Below are 16,011 nucleotides of genomic sequence, written 5' to 3'. Positions count from 1 at the left end.
ACTGATCAAAAACCGTAAAATAAATTACCGAACAGTTGAAGCGTGATTGAGTGTGCATGTTTCTTTATTCACGTACTTCTCTTTATTCGTTTGTTTTCGATGGTTGAGTGAATTTAATCACCATTCACATAACTCAAGTGAATTTAATCACTTTATTTTCCTTCTCATACGTATCAGTGAATTCAATCACATCTCCTTACATACACCAGTGAATTGAATCACTTCACATTTTACATTTAATATAAGTAGACCATTCATGAGCGGGAGAGAACAGCTGTAGAACACCAATCAGCTATACATATAAAATCGAATGCCTGCAACCTGAATGGAGCATGGACTGGTCCCGTATAGAAAGCGCAATACCTAAAACAACACCTCATGTGCAGTCTAGGAACACCCAGTGTATGTTTATTCCAGACATAGAGACACCCAGACAACAATCGGCAACTATTTCTTCTCAGGCAAAAGTGTCTTTTTTTTTTTTTGCACTAATTGAGGTACATATATTTCTTCTTGGTGACTAAGGAGTTGAAAATCACAAAATATAGCTGTTTACTAAACCAAGCGAACCAACCAAAATCCCGTTTTGGAATGATATCGGACGGCAATCCGCTCACAAACCTCTTTTCGTTCTGCTCGTGTTCATCCGCATCATCCCCAACTGCAAGTTTCATGCGTGCACCAACCTTGTAGTTATCTATCGCAAAGTATCCATCATCCATACCATGAAAATCGGGAGGCTACGGTGGGCGGGACATATCACCAGGATGTTGGATAACTACTCGGTAAAATGGTTCTCAAGGACAATCCGACTAGTACAAGACGACGTGATGCGCAGCGAGCAAGATGGATCAATCAAGTGGAGGACGATTAGTGGACCCTTCGCAGAGTGCGTGACTGGCGACGCACGACCATGGACCGAGTCGTATGGAGATGACTCCTACGTACAGCAGAGGACACTCAGGCCTTAGTCTGGCCGTTTAGGTAAGTATCTATCCAAAGAGTGAAGACAACATCCAAATTAATTGCTAAATGCATTCCAAGATCATCAAGGTTGTTGCCTTCAATGTATAACCGACCCTTGCTATCATCGACAGATTATCGACGGTGTCAACTATTGCCATATTCATCCAAGCCAAAATGTGAGCACCACGAATCATTGAAACTTAAATACAAAGTAATGGAACAAAGAAAGAAAACTAATTTTCAAGTACCCGAAACACGCTGTGTCAAATGGGAAAAGAACTGTGTCAACTGTTGTTAAATCTCTGCAATGTAGGGGTGCATGTCGGTGCTTTGACCTGACCCACGAGCTGGCTAACGTTTGCCACTATGAGCGGAAAGATTCACTTTAGTTTCTCTATTGACAGTGCAATGTCGTAGAGCGAAACCAAAATGAGAAACACAAAAAATAACAAGCATACAAGAAATCTCAATACAGACACTTCATTGCCCACTATAAACCACTGCGCTATCAAGGTCAACACTCACTGTTCACTTCTCTCTTAGTGAATTGAATCACGTTCCATCCTGCATGCTTTGTTCCTATTAGACTTCCTTTCCGAACGCTCAAATCACCAGTTTCGGAATCACACGGTCGAAAATCCAATTCACGGTCAAACTCTCACAAGGAAAACAAATCTCTCACTTTGGCACTTTGGCGTTCATTTGTTCGTCGGACTCACCCGTGCCGTCGTCTTTCGTCTATTACAACCGTCCATAGAGCAGCAATACTGTAATACAAGTTACCACTGCTACCAGTGCACGGCTGGCATCACATTCATACACGCATCGCAGATGATGCGCAGAGCGCGCGCACTTTGCTAAGCCCACGTGGTAGTGTGAACGCTTACATCTGAACCTAGGTGCTGCGGATAGAAGCGGTTTTATTTTTCAAGCTAGCCAACACACACCTACACACTCCCGGCACACAGCTTGTAAACACGCACGAACGTTCAATTTTCTTGCAACCACCTCTCTCAGCGCGGTTGTCAAACACGCCGTCGCGACGCTGTTCGGAAATGGTAAACATGATCAATCCCCCATTATTCCAATTATGTTCTCGTGTTCAAAGTTTATTATTTTCCATTCGCGATGGAAATTTTGATGGATAGTTGTTACAAAATTAGCTAAAATAGGCTCAAAACAATGTTTATCCTTCTCCTCGCTTTCCAACGGCTTGACAGCGGCAAATGGAGATATCGTGACAACAGTTTTGATTATATCCGCAGCACCTAGATAACAATACTCTTCAATCAATCACACTGGTTCAACAAGATTTAACATAACCTCCATCTTCAATGTTTGGCTCCCGCTGAGAGAGCATATTGAGTCAGTCCGCGATACTCAGATCTGAACATGTCGCGTTTCAACAGTACACGGCTACCGCTCACCCACACTCCGTTACACCGTCAAGCGTCACTATTGACGACCAAAGAAAACAACAAAAACCTCCTCCGTGCAGCACAAATGACGCCATCCAAAACCACTCTTATGAATAGGCTTGTACATACCTTGAAAACCGCGAACGATGCTAAACATGAATGAACTCGCCTGAACCAGCTTACCGAATCACTAAAACATCCCTCAATACAGCGAGCAAGGACTGCACGTAGCAGCCACTCCGTTAGTCACCAAGCCTCCCTGCATCAAATCACAATTTCAATGGCCCACATCACCAAATATGCCGCTTCAAAAACCATTATTTTGTTTTATTTTTCACTTCACAGAGCACATATTTCAACTTTTCTTTCATTTTATACTTTTTTTTTCACCGTTGGTCATATAGATTGCCGAACATTTTTTTTTTCATCACTGCATGTTTCATTTTCAACATGGCGTATCACGAGCGTAGTCGATCACAATTTTCCCCACCTTCATTTACGCTTTTTTTTTCATCATTTTCACATCGATTTTTTTTTATATATGGCTTCACACATTATTTTCACTTAGGCGTGGTCTTCCACAACCAATTTATTTTATTTTATTTTATTTTTTTCAACCTCGTCGCCAACTTGTGGTACCGAGATCCGAAGCACACGCGTCTAAGCATCAGAATGACTGAATGCGTTCGCTCCGCTGTTAGTCGAAGGGTCGGTATCAGTGAGGTGGCACCAATACACAACCGACACATATATGCGGAGGCGGGATATACTAACGACTTGCGCTGTCTACCACAGTTAGGATGGAGGTTAGGACGCCAGATCAAACTCCTACACAATTAAAAAAAAAATAACGATTGTAGTTAGGGGGATTCTCCTGACAAAAAATATTACCTTCATAATAGCGTTCCCTCCTGCTCGGATCACTGCCAGCAGCACCACAAGTACGGCTGTTTCGAGAATCGCTTGGAAATTATGGAAAGTGCCCCGCACAATGCACGTTTGCGTGTGCGTGACAGTAGCCTCACGGGTTCACGAAGAACCCTCCGTTGCGCATGATCAGATGCGCTCCTAGCCGGTTCAGTCCGCGCGCCTTCACGTACTTATTTAACTATGGCCGGATCGTAAGTGTTTCTAATGCCGTTCACCTCGTTCGTAGAAGGGATCGAAGCTCTACTGAAGTTCTATTTTTCGGTGTTTCGGGATTCTAATTTGACCGGCAAGATTTTTGGAGCAAAAAAAGCAGAACACTTTCAATGTTTATAAACAAGGAAGTCGCTTGACAGTTAGCTCAATGACAAGTCACTTGACAGTTCGCTCATTTCGCCCGTTTAAGGGGTTCGTCAAAGTGCCACATTACACAACACAAGAGGGGCTCGCCAAAGGAGGTGGTACCGAAAAAAACGATTACTGCTCCGTCTGTATCTTCGTTTGTGTTAATAGTGTTACGAAGGGGTGGGTGGGTGTCACGAAAGGTTAATTTTGGCGTTATGAAATTTGTGAATGAACCCTATGCCGCCAATTTCTCGATATTAAAAATAATTAATTTTTATTTATTTAGTTCCGATTGCAATACTGTTCAAACGACGCCTTCCTACGAACGATAAGCATGTTCATTTGGCTCACACTTTGACAAGTTAAGTTGTTTTGACGCAATCCCGGTCTTCCGTGGAATAACTCAAATTTGCGTCAAACAGCGAAAGTGGTGAGTGAGTAGTTCTCGTTTGAGAGCGGCAAAAAAATTAACCCACTGGTAAGTTATTTTCACCCAACGGAGGCCTCAAATGACGCAAATTTGGGTTAACTCAAGAAAACCCAAATTTGGCTTCTTCCACGGAAGAGCAGCGGATGCGTCGGTGCTTCTCTCTTTGTTTTTGACAACATTGCGGTGGGGCGAGGGAGAAAACAACCCAACTTTGAGTTAAAACTAAAAGCAGTTTAGCCAAATTTGAGTTTTTAAAACTTATTGTTTGGGTTTTAATATTTTTCCGTGTATATGAACACACGGGGGTTCGGTGTCGAGCTATCAAATCATCGCGAGCCGTTATAGAGGTGGCGATAGTGTTTGGCTATTTTTCATCATGCACAGCAAAAAATAATGTAAAACGCTTCGATGTATTCTTGCCGATGTGAAAAAATATCGATGTAACAGCGATTTTCAGATGCAATATCACGCCTTTTCGATGCTCGATTACATCTGCTTTGAAATCACACAGAAATATGATAACATTTTTTTATTACGCCAAAGTTGTGTAATATCAACATCCATTAAACGTGATTATTACACAAACACAGCTGCAACCAAGTGGGTACAATGCAGTTGTGTACAATTACACTAAATCGATGCCATATCGCATCCCCTCACGATACGATATTAAATCTCGCAACACTGTGGTGATTGTTTATGATCGGTCTGCGCAAGCGAGCCAAGCCGCCATGTTTTAGCAGTTTTCAAATCGAGTGCAGTAGTTCTTTCATCATTATTATTCGGATTTTGTAGGTATTTTTTATTGTAAATAGTGTTTAAGGCCGGACGGGACGGTGGTTGAATCGTCCGCCATTGCTCTGTTGCTAGTAAGATGCAAATCTCAACTTCTACTTCATATTATTGACTAGAAATTTGATCGTTCATTTGCTCACTTGTGGTGCACAATCGACTAAAGTTTCAGCTACGTCAGTGCAGTGGAAATTGTTATTTGCTTCTTCAAAATCGCGAGGCAAATTGTTAGAAAGAGAGGGAAGATAGGAAAAATTACACGTCGTCCCTAATGTATCCGTTTTTGGTTAAATCTATTGAGAGTGTATTCGAACAATCATTAATGATCATTAGCCGCTTGCGCGAAAGCTCGCGCAAGCGTAAGCGCATCAGCGCTGTCAAACTAATAAAAGTAAATAAACCAGGCCAAGAGGCTCTCTTACTTTACAACAAACCAACCAGTTAAGACGTGCCTTGAGAAGTCCGAAGAAAACCCTTTTTTAAAAGTAATCCGTGAAAGTTTTAGGAAGTTCCGTGGAGTTTAGTGGTGGCCGAATCTAGAACAGTGAACCGGGGATATTTGTCCTGGACGACCAAATTGAAAAGTGGCGACGAGGTGAAAGTCTGCGGCGGAGAATTTTCGTCGTAGGATTGCGTGAATCAGTGGGCGGACATCATTCCAGCCAAAGCAACTTTTCGACCACCCCAAGCAGCCGGAGAGGTTCGACCGGAACGGAAATCGGTGGACACCGTTGCTGCAAAGTAGGTAAAAGTGCACCGTGAGTGAAAAATATTGAGAAAGTGGTTTTTTAGTGGTTTTTCACATCGCCAAAACGCCATTTGCACATTAGGCAGGTTTCGGGCGCACAATTGAACAGACAAATTGCTTTGAGTGTATTCTTTTACTTGGTTAATTCTTTGCAGTGAGCACAATCAATTCTGTTCAATCAAATAAAACTGTTCTTTTCTTTTATCGGAAGAGTAGGCATTTCTGCATCAGGATTGTGCGTGGTGAATCGGCAGAAACAATTTGCCGGGAAGTTTCCGAGTGCTTTCCGCCGAGTGGCGAGTGTTTGCTGCTGGACATCCGATTCGGTTTTTGACGGTTTTCACCGGGTGACGACCGCTTTGGGCATCCTTCCCGCCGGACGGCAACTGGTGCTGGCCATTTGGAATCGTTGTGAGTGAGGTACCGATCGGGTGAGTAATTTTTCATTGATTTCTGTTTGGAAACGAACGTTAGACCGGTCCAATTTGCAGTTGTGATTTTTTTTGTGTGAAATTTTGGAAATTTTATTTTTGAATATTTTTGCTCAGTTTTTGGCAGATTAGACCGGTTCATTTTGTAAAAGCATATATTTTGTGAAGTTTTTGTAATTTTTTTTAAATAAATTTTTTGGTGTTGCTTAGATTTTTTGCAATTATGGCCTACGTTGTGGCACCCAACATTGAACCCTACCGGAAGGGTCAATCATTTGCAACTTGGGTCCGTCGGTTGACCTTCCATTTTCGTGTGAACAAGGTCGGCGAAAACGAAAAGAAGGACCAAATGTTCATGTTGGGCGGAGATTATCTGTTCAACATGGCAGAAAAACTTTACCCGACGGAGGCGCTATTGGATGCAGTGTCCTATGAGGTGTTAATTCAAAAACTCAAGGAACGTCTCGATAGGACTGATTCCGTTTTACTTCAGAGGTATCATTTTGGTTCGAAGGTCCAACAGGCCGGTGAATCGGCAAGTGACTTCATTTTTACTTTAAAACTCCAAGCTGAACATTGCGAGTTCGGCGACCAGAAGAATAGGCTTATTTTGGACCGTCTTCTGGTTGGCTTGTCCGATACTAAGCTAAAGCATCGCCTACTAACGGAGGACAGCGCCAAGTTAACTTTAGAACAGGCCGAAAAAATTGTCGCAACATGGGAAATGGCGGCAACCCACACAAAGGCATTGGCGAACAATGAGGATGTCGGCCTAGTAGCTGCCATGGATACCAGATACCCTCTAACTGGAGGCAGAGGAACAGTGCTTCAGCGAATCAGGGATGCAGCCCAAGGTTTCCGCGGTCCGGTGAAAAGTCGGCTTGGTGCTCGACCGGAAATTCGTCCGGCCGAGGATCGTCAGCAGAATTCCCTAGTGCGCTTCCAAACGCAGCATTCCAGGCACCGGGATTCTTCTGCAGGTCCCTCTAATCGGAGATTCCAGCGGTGCAGTGAACAATGGCCGGTGGATCAGCGTTACTGTGACTACTGCAAACGCAGGGGACATGTACGCAGGAAGTGCTATAAGCTGAAGAACGGGAGGAACAATGAGGTCAACCATGTCGACACCCAGGATGCGAACAGCAGCGCGGGTAGCCTGAGCCAGCTCGCCGAGCGTTTAGACCGGATAAGGTCTGACTGGGATTCGGATGGAAATGATTCAGGTGATTTACAATGTATGCATGTTATTTCTATTAATAAGATCAGTGATCCCTGTTTATTGAATGTTTCTATTGAAAATAATAGTGTACAAATGGAGGTTGACAGTGGCTCTTCTGTTACAGTGATGGGCAAAAATTTGTTTACATCCAAATTTGACCTTCCTCTAGTAAAAAGTTCTAAGCAATTGATAGTGATAAATGGTTCTAGGTTGAAAGTTTCTGGTGAAGTCGAAGTTAGGGTTAAATATAATGGCAAATCAGCTAATTTGACGCTTTTAGTGCTTGACTGTGACTACCAGTTCATTCCTTTGCTGGGTCGACCATGGTTGGACGAATTCTTTCCCAACTGGAGAAATTTTTTTGGAAATTTGATGCCATTGAACAACATTTCTGTAAATCAAAGTGAAGCACTAATAGCTGAAATAAAGTTAAATTTTTCTGACGTTTTTGTTAAGGATTTTTCTAAACCAATAAAACATTTTGAAGCTGATTTGGTTTTAAAGACTGACATGCCAATTTTTAAAAAGGCTTATGACGTTCCTTATCGTTTAAGGGAGAAAGTTTTAAAATATTTGGATAAACTTGAAGCAGAGAAAGTGATTACTCCTATTCAAACTAGTGAGTGGGCATCACCTGTAGTTGTTGTCATGAAGAAAAATAATGACATACGACTAGTAATTGACTGCAAGGTTTCGATTAATAAGCTCATCATACCAAATACTTACCCATTGCCTGTTTCACAGGATATTTTCGCTAGTTTGGCTGGATGCAAGGTTTTTTGTTCTCTTGATTTGGAGGGCGCATATACGCAACTATCTTTATCTGAGCGATCAAGGAAATTCATGGTAATTAACACAATCAAGGGACTTTTTACCTACAATAGATTGCCACAGGGGGCTTCCTCTAGTGCATCTATATTCCAGCAAGTTATGGATCAAGTATTGCAAGGAATTGAAAACGTTTGCGTCTATTTGGATGATGTTCTTATTGCAGGAAAAGACTTGAAGGATTGTAAGGCTAAACTTTACAAAGTTTTAGATAGATTGTCTAAAGTAAATATCAAAATCAACTGGGACAAGTGCAAGTTTTTCGTAACTGAACTGGAGTATTTGGGTCATATGATAAGTGATAAAGGTTTAACACCATGCTCAAGCAAAATTGCAACAATACGAGAAGCAAAAGTTCCAACAAATGTGACTGAATTGAAGTCCTTTTTAGGACTTATCAATTATTATAACAAATTTATACCCAATTTGTCTTCAAAATTGTATTACTTGTACAATTTGTTGAAGAATGACGTGAAATTTGTATGGGACAGTAATTGCAATGAAGCCTTTGAAAAATCTAAAAAGTTGTTGCTTGAAACTAATTTTCTTGAGTTCTATGACCCTGAGAAACCTATTGTTGTAGTCACAGATGCATCTGGCTATGGTTTGGGTGGAGTAATTGCTCATATTGTGGACGACGTTGAGAAACCCATTTGTTTCACGTCTTTTTCGTTAAATGCAGCACAGAAGAAATACCCCATATTACATTTAGAGGCACTTGCACTTGTATGCACTATTAAGAAATTCCATAAATATTTGTATGGTCAAAAATTTACAGTTTTTACCGACCACAAACCACTAGTGGGGATTTTTGGTAAAGAAGGCAAGCATTCAATATTTGTGACAAGAATACAACGCTACATTCTGGAACTATCAGTATATGACTTTGACATCCAGTATCGGCCTTCCGCAAAAATGGGCAATGCGGATTTCTGTTCGCGATTCCCATTGGAGGTGGCAGTTCCCAGTGCTTATGATCAAGAATTTGTGAAAAGCATCAATTTTGGGGACAACTTGCCTATAGATTTCTCAGCTATTGCTGAAGAAACAAGAAAGGATACCAGTTTACAAAAAGTTATGAGTTTTGTGCTTAATGGTTGGCCTAAAAGGGTAGACAAGCAATTTGTAGATATTTTTACGAATCGGAATGATTTGGAAGTCGTTGAGGAATGCTTGTTATTTCAAGAGAGGGTGGTAATACCACAGGTATTACAAGGCGACATTCTAAAGCTTTTACATGGCAATCATGCTGGTATCGTCAAAATGAAAAGATTGGCAAGGCAAACGGTTTACTGGTTTGGAATCAACACAAATATTGAAAAGTTTGTTGCTGCTTGTGACATCTGTGCAAGTATGGCAATCGTTCCGAAACAAAACATAACATCAAAATGGATACCTACCTTGAGACTATTTAGCAGGGTGCACATCGACTTTTTTCATTTTGAACACCGTACTTTTTTGTTGATTGTGGATAGTTTTTCTAAATGGTTGGAGGTGGAATGGATGAGGAAAGGTACCAACGCTTCAGAGGTTTTGACGAAGCTTATTGAGTTTTTTGCTCGCTTTGGATTGCCGGACGTCATAGTGTCGGACAATGGTCCTCCTTTCAACTCGCATGCATTCAAAAGTTTTCTTCAAAAACAAGGCATAAAGGTTTTGAACAGTCCTCCATACCATCCTGCTAGTAATGGCCAGGCGGAGAGACTTGTTAGAACGGTGAAAGACGTGCTCAAGAAATTCCTTTTAGAGCCAGGAATGTTAGAGTTGAAGTTGGAAGATCAGATAAACTTATTTTTATTTAATCATAGAAACAATAACTTGACGTTGGAAGGTAGTTTCCCTTCTGAAAAGGTGTTTGCTTATTCACCAAAAATGTTAATCGATTTGGTTAACCCAAAGAAACACTATAAGCAAATGCTTGTACCACAGAGCCCCGATGATGAAGCACATGCTAGTCAAAACCATAATAACGATCAACCTGATCCGTTGAATGCACTGATACCAGGGGATGAGGTGTGGTACAAGCATAACATTCCACATTTACGCGAAAAATGGATAAAGGCATCTTTCTTAAAACGGTTCTCTAAAAACTTATTACAGATCATGGTTGGAAACGAGGCGACTACTACCGCGCATCCAACTCAAATTCGGCTCATTAAGGACGGACGCGAAGCAGGCCAGCCAAGACGATCGATGCGAGTGCTCGAGACTGGTCGGTCGATGCCGGCTACAGCAGAACCCGAGAGAGCAACCGTTGCGGAAACCGATATCCGGCAAATACCGGATCTGAGTGATTGTGAACAGAGAAGAAATTATAGTGATGAAATAGTAGATCGTATGAGCAGGAAAAGAAAATATCCGTCGGAATCGGTAGAGCTCACTGGCCTACCCCGGCGATCGAAACGAAGTAGGAAAGCGAAAATAGAAAATGAATTCGAGTATTATTAAATGTAGTTTTTTGACTGTTGAATTAATGTTCAATCTTTTTATAAGGAGGAAGAGCTAATGTATCCGTTTTTGGTTAAATCTATTGAGAGTGTATTCGAACAATCATTAATGATCATTAGCCGCTTGCGCGAAAGCTCGCGCAAGCGTAAGCGCATCAGCGCTGTCAAACTAATAAAAGTAAATAAACCAGGCCAAGAGGCTCTCTTACTTTACAACAAACCAACCAGTTAAGACGTGCCTTGAGAAGTCCGAAGAAAACCCTTTTTTAAAAGTAATCCGTGAAAGTTTTAGGAAGTTCCGTGGAGTTTAGTGGTGGCCGAATCTAGAACAGTGAACCGGGGATATTTGTCCTGGACGACCAAATTGAAAAGTCCCGTGCGGCCTTAATCAAATTTTATTTTATATTTACTTGTTCTAATTACAGAAACAGCCAGTAATTTTCGAAGCATCAGCTTGGACATCAGTTCCAACATCGCAGCTTGACCAAAATATTGGTCGCCGACTCGGTCGCCGATTTGCTGCTGCGTTTGATCTGGTTGATTCCCCGCCCAATTCGATTCCCGACATACGGATATGCTCTTCCCAAGGTCATTTAGGGGCCCTTCAGCCAGATTTTTTTTGGGACAAAGGTCTGAGGTAAGCGAGGTTAGTTTTGTATGCAAAAGTGGTGAACCCACGTTTTTTTTTCAATTAGAATTCTAGAATGGTTTGTTTCAGGAACTGCACGACCAGGAAATTTAAACTGATGAGCCCCAATTGACCCAGGTGACGGAACACTTCGACACCAAAATAGAAGGACCGACCGTCAAACTAATCAGAGTAATATTCCTCTTCTTCGGTTTCCCTTGTTGACAGAATCTACATAACGGAATGTTTTCATTGCAGGCAGGACAAGTCAAACTGTTTGAAAATGTCTTTTCGATTTTCGGATCGGTTCTCGTACCTTGTTCGGATGTGGCTACAACGAGTTTGAGCAATTTGGAGAATGTTCGGATCACGGTGTGGCGGTTCTCAAGAGTCTCATGCAAGAGGCAGAACAAGATCCTGAAGGCAGTGTGTTGGCTATCTGGAAGTGCCAGGCCACCCAGTGTGAATCCCGAATTCCTACCCAAAAACTGGAATTTCTCGACCACGCCCGATGGTGATGCGTGGACACGGGGATATTTTAAAACCGATGCGCAGGAACTGGCGTGAAACCTATCGGATGCTCCAGGAAACATCACTTTGACGGCTTGAGCTCAAGCGGCCGTGGACTCCCTGTGCCCTTGTGGTGTCAGGGGGTGGATGGACTCAAAGAGCATGAAAAGCTTTCTGGTGATAGCAGTGGAAATAATACGGTAGGTAATATGTGATACTCAAAGCGAAGTTCGAGGGTACTCTATGCCCTTGCCCAGAGATGAGTTCATTGAAAATGTGACCTTGGATGTGACTAAGCTTGAATTATAGCTTCCAGGAAGCTTCAAGTTTTCTGATGTAGTGTTACTAATCATGCTGCTACATAGGTACCTAGTACATCGAACATTTGTCAATGTCATTTATGTACAGGGAAAATACAATCATAAGTTGGTGAGAATATTACAAACTGATGGAGGGTAATAAGTCCTATCAGACCCCTGAGTGGGCCATATGGGCTAGTGTGTGGGAATGCCTTTACATATTTGTAATACTCTCGAGGCTTCGAAATCTAATGGGGCGAGGTTTCCGGGTTGCGGATAGAAAGAAAAGGTATATCTCTCGCATTATTACTAAAAATAGCATATGTGATATTATCTCTTGTATTATCTTCTATAGAGTTTTAGTACGATTACCGTAAACGCACCAAACTTTGCGCACTTCTGAAAAGATCGTTAAACAATATTGCTGATGCATAATGCAAACTTTTTTTTCATTGAGTACTAGCATTGGCGTAACTAGGATTTTTTCCTGGAGGGGGCCCAGGGGGGGCCTGACTTGAGATGAATTTTAAGCGGGATGGGCGCCTAATATAGCCGAGGCGGTAAACGCACGGGTATTCAGCATGACCATGCTGAGGGTGACGGGCTCGATTCCCGGTCGGTCCAGGATCTTTTCGTAAAGGAAATTTCCTTGACTTCCGTGGGCATAGAGTATCTTCGTGCCTGCCACACGATATACGCATGCAAAATGGTCATTGGCAGAGGAAGCTCTCAGTTAATAACTGTGGAAGTGCTCATAGAACACTAAGCTGAGAAGCAGGCTTTGTCCCAGTGAGGACGTTACGCCAAGAAGAGGAGGAGGAGGGCGCCTGATATGTGAATATGCAAATTGGTATTGTAGTTTTGAGTAATCAAAATGACTGTTTAAGATCTTGTACCGACTTTTCGAACCCTCTAAGCAGAATACCCTGTATGAATGAGTGTAATCAGTTTCTACCTTTTAATTCCGCCCTATGTTGCTTATCCTTTGACAGATACGCGTATTTCGACTACCACTTGTAATCTTCCTCAGTGTCAGTTATCCACTGACACTGAGGAAGTTTACAAGTGGTAGTCGAAATACGCGTATCTGTCAAAGGATCAGCAACATAGGGCGGAATTAAAAGGTAGAAACTGATTACACTCATTGACTGTTTAAGATTTGTTCATAGTTCCGTAAACTGTATGAGTACGAACAATTCCTCCAAGATTTTTTTCCATCATGGCTTCAGAGATTCCATCATGGCTTCTTCCAGAAATTCAATCAAGAATTCATCTAGGGATTCCACTAGACATTTTTCTGGGATTTGTCCTGGGACATCTTTAGAGGTTCCTCCAGCAATTGTTTCAGTGCTTTTTTTCGGGGTTTCCTTTAGGAATTTCTCCAGAGATCCTTTAAGGTATTTCTGCAGGTATTCAGAGATTTCTACAGGGATTTCTCCATATATGCTTCCAGAATTGCACTAGAGATTGCTCCAATAATTACATCTGGAATGATTCGAAGTATTTCTGCAGGAATGTATTCCTGAAAATCTTTTAGAAAATTTTACTTAGAGATTATTAAAAAATACTCCAGGAATTGTTTGAAAAAATTGTACAAAAAAACCTTTTAGGATCCTACTATTCCTTCAACAATTACTGCAGACATTGATTTCTTCAATTTTTTTATCCAGGAATATTCCTACTAAAAATTCTTCCAGGTATTCGCTAAGAAAGCTCTCCTGAGATTCCCTAGAGTTCCTCATGGAATTGCTTCCGGGATTTCTCATCGGGTTTCTTTAGAAATTACTTCGAGTTCCTCCAGGGATTTACCGGAAATTTCTTCTGTTATTCTTTCAAAAACGAATTCCGGGATTATTTCAGAAATGCCTACAAAAACTCTCATTGGGATTCCTTCAGAAACTCCCCCAGGAATTAATCCAGGATTTCAGGATTTCCTCAAGAATTTTAGCGGTTTCTTCAGTATTTCCTCTAAGAATTCATCAGAAACTCCTCCTGGAATTCTCTCAGAAATCGAATTATGTATTTCATCATAAATCTTGAGGTTTCTCCAGAAACTCCTCAAGGGATTCCTTCGGAAATTTCTCCCGGATTTTTTTTTTTCAAGAACTATTCCAGGTATTCCTCCTGCCAATCCTCTAGGATTTTATTCAGGCATTTCTCCAGGGACTTCTGCAAGAGTCGGACTGTTGCCCATCGATCGGACATCGTCCTGTCGATGGGCAACAACGAGCCCGAAACCGGTCGACTCAAAAAGGTAATTATATCTCCTTTTTAACGTTTTGTAAGAATAACAAGTGGTGTGTCTGTCTCGCGTCGCGTGTTATAAGTGTCTTCTGCAAGAGTTCTACCAAGAATTTCTACGGGAATTATTCCAGGTATTTCCTCAAGAATTCCTCCGGGAATTTATTCTAGAATGGATCCAGGAATTCTTCCAGGGTTTCCTCCAAGAATTAATCTAGGAATTTGTTCTCTAGGGTTTCTTCTACACATTCCTCCAGGAATTATTTCATGGATGCCTCCAGAAATTTCACCGATGATTCCTGCAGTAATTCTTCCTGGAAATCCCTCTGGAATTCCTCCTGGAATTCCTCCAGAAATTCCTCTGGAAATTCCTCCTGGCACTTTACCAGAAATTCCTTTCAGAATTCCTCTAAAAATTTCTCCAGGAATTCCTTCAGAAATTTCCTCCTGGAGTTCTTCCATTAATAGTTCTATGGAATTTCCCCTTTAAGGATGCATCCAGGAATTCCTCAAGAGGTTTCTTAAGAATTACCCCAAGAATCTCTTCAGAAAGTCATCCAGGAATTGATCCAGGAACTCCCATAGGAATCCATTCATAAATTACTACCGCAATTCCTCCAGGAATTCCTCTTGGAATTCATCCAAAATCGCTCTGGGAATTACTCTACAAATTTCTCTTGGAATTTCTTTAGAAATTTTTCTTGGAATTTCTTCAGAAATTTATCTTGGAATTTCTTCTGAAATTCCTCCAGTAATTGCTTCCAGAATTTCTCTCGAGATTCTTCCAGGAATTGATTCCAGGAATAGTTCCTCGGAATTTCCCCGAAAATTCCTTTACAAATTTATCCAGGAATTCGTCCTGGGATTCCGCAAGGAATTTGTCCAGAACTTCCTGCAGGAATTTGTCCAGAACTTTCCAGGCATTTCTCTTCAGGTTCCTCCAGAAATTGCTTCAGGGATTCCTCCAGGGATTTTTCCAAGAATTTTCCCAGGAATCTTCCAAAAATTTCTCTAGAAATTTCTCTAAGGATTCCTCTAGGAATTTTTCAAGAGGTTTCTTTAGAAATTTCTCTTGAGAGTTTCTCCATGGACTCATCCCAGGATTTCTCTAGGAATTCATCTAGAGATTGCTCCGGGAGTTCTTCTAGAGGTCCCTCCCAGAATTCTTCTAAAAACTCCACCAGGAATTCATCTAGGAATTTTTCCAGAGATTGCTCCAGGAATTTCTTCAGGGATTCTTGAAGGAAATTCTCCAGGGTTTCCTCAAAGGATTTCTTAATGAATTTCTCGAGATACTCCTCCAGCGATTGATACAGGAATGCCTCCAGAAATTTATCCAGGGGTTCCTCCAGGCATTCCTTCAGAAGTTCCTCCAGAGATTTCTATAGGGATTCTTCCAGGCATTCCAGGACTCCTTCAGAAATTACAACCGCAATTTCTCCAAGAATTTATCTATAAAATCCTCCAGGGATTCATTAAGAAATTCCCTCAAGAATTCCTCCCAGAGTTTATCCAAGAATTATTCCAATAATTTCTCCTGGGATTCCTGCATGAATTCCTCCTGAGATTTCTCTAGGAATACTTTCAAATATTTTTTCCAGGAAATCCTCAAGGGATTCTTTTAAAAAATTCCCCAAAAATTCTTTCCGGAATTCATTCAAGAATTATTCCAGGTATTGCCCTGGCATTCTTCCAGGAATTCATCCAGGCATTTCTACCACGAATTTCACCGGAAGTACCCCTTCAGGAATACCTCCGGGTATTTATTCAGGAATGGATCCA

The 16,011-nt window shown here is 41.5% G+C and overlaps 1 protein-coding gene and 1 long non-coding RNA gene across 3 annotated transcripts; both read left to right on the top strand.

Annotated features, from left to right (window-relative positions):
- The first annotated feature begins 4,506 nt into the window (after positions 1–4,506).
- On the top strand, positions 4,507–12,539 carry LOC134288029 (uncharacterized). Of its 2 annotated transcripts, none has more exons than XR_009997709.1 (4): positions 4,507–4,881; positions 10,977–11,188; positions 11,270–11,371; positions 11,438–12,539. It is a non-coding gene; the product is annotated as an uncharacterized LOC134288029 (long non-coding RNA). The 2 variants fall into 2 exon arrangements; XR_009997708.1 differs by having other exon boundaries at positions 4,510–4,877.
- LOC115256415 (uncharacterized) lies at positions 5,147–10,918 on the top strand. The gene is made up of 2 exons (XM_029854920.2): positions 5,147–7,280; positions 10,205–10,918. The coding sequence occupies exons 1-2, from the start codon at positions 6,281–6,283 to the stop codon at positions 10,261–10,263; spliced, it is 1,059 nt and encodes a 352-aa protein (XP_029710780.2). The 5' UTR covers positions 5,147–6,280; the 3' UTR covers positions 10,264–10,918.
- Positions 12,540–16,011: the final 3,472 nt, after the last annotated feature.

The sequence above is a fragment of the Aedes albopictus genome, chromosome 2, assembly GCF_035046485.1.
Source record: "Aedes albopictus strain Foshan chromosome 2, AalbF5, whole genome shotgun sequence".
NCBI classification, from domain to species: Eukaryota; Metazoa; Arthropoda; class Insecta; order Diptera; family Culicidae; genus Aedes; species Aedes albopictus.
The sequence above is the reverse complement of the archived record's forward strand: the minus strand, read 5'-3'. Positions and strand labels throughout refer to the sequence as shown.

What these genes read in the sequence shown, in the direction of transcription:
- LOC115256415 (XM_029854920.2), top strand. Translation starts at nt 6,281, where the DNA reads ATGGCCTACGTTGTGGCACCCAACATTGAACCCTACCGGAAGGGTCAA. An exon ending in TTCGGATGGAAATGATTCAG is followed by an intron (nt 7,281 to 10,204) that starts GTGATTTACAAT and finishes AACTTATTACAG; the next exon opens with ATCATGGTTGGAAACGAGGC.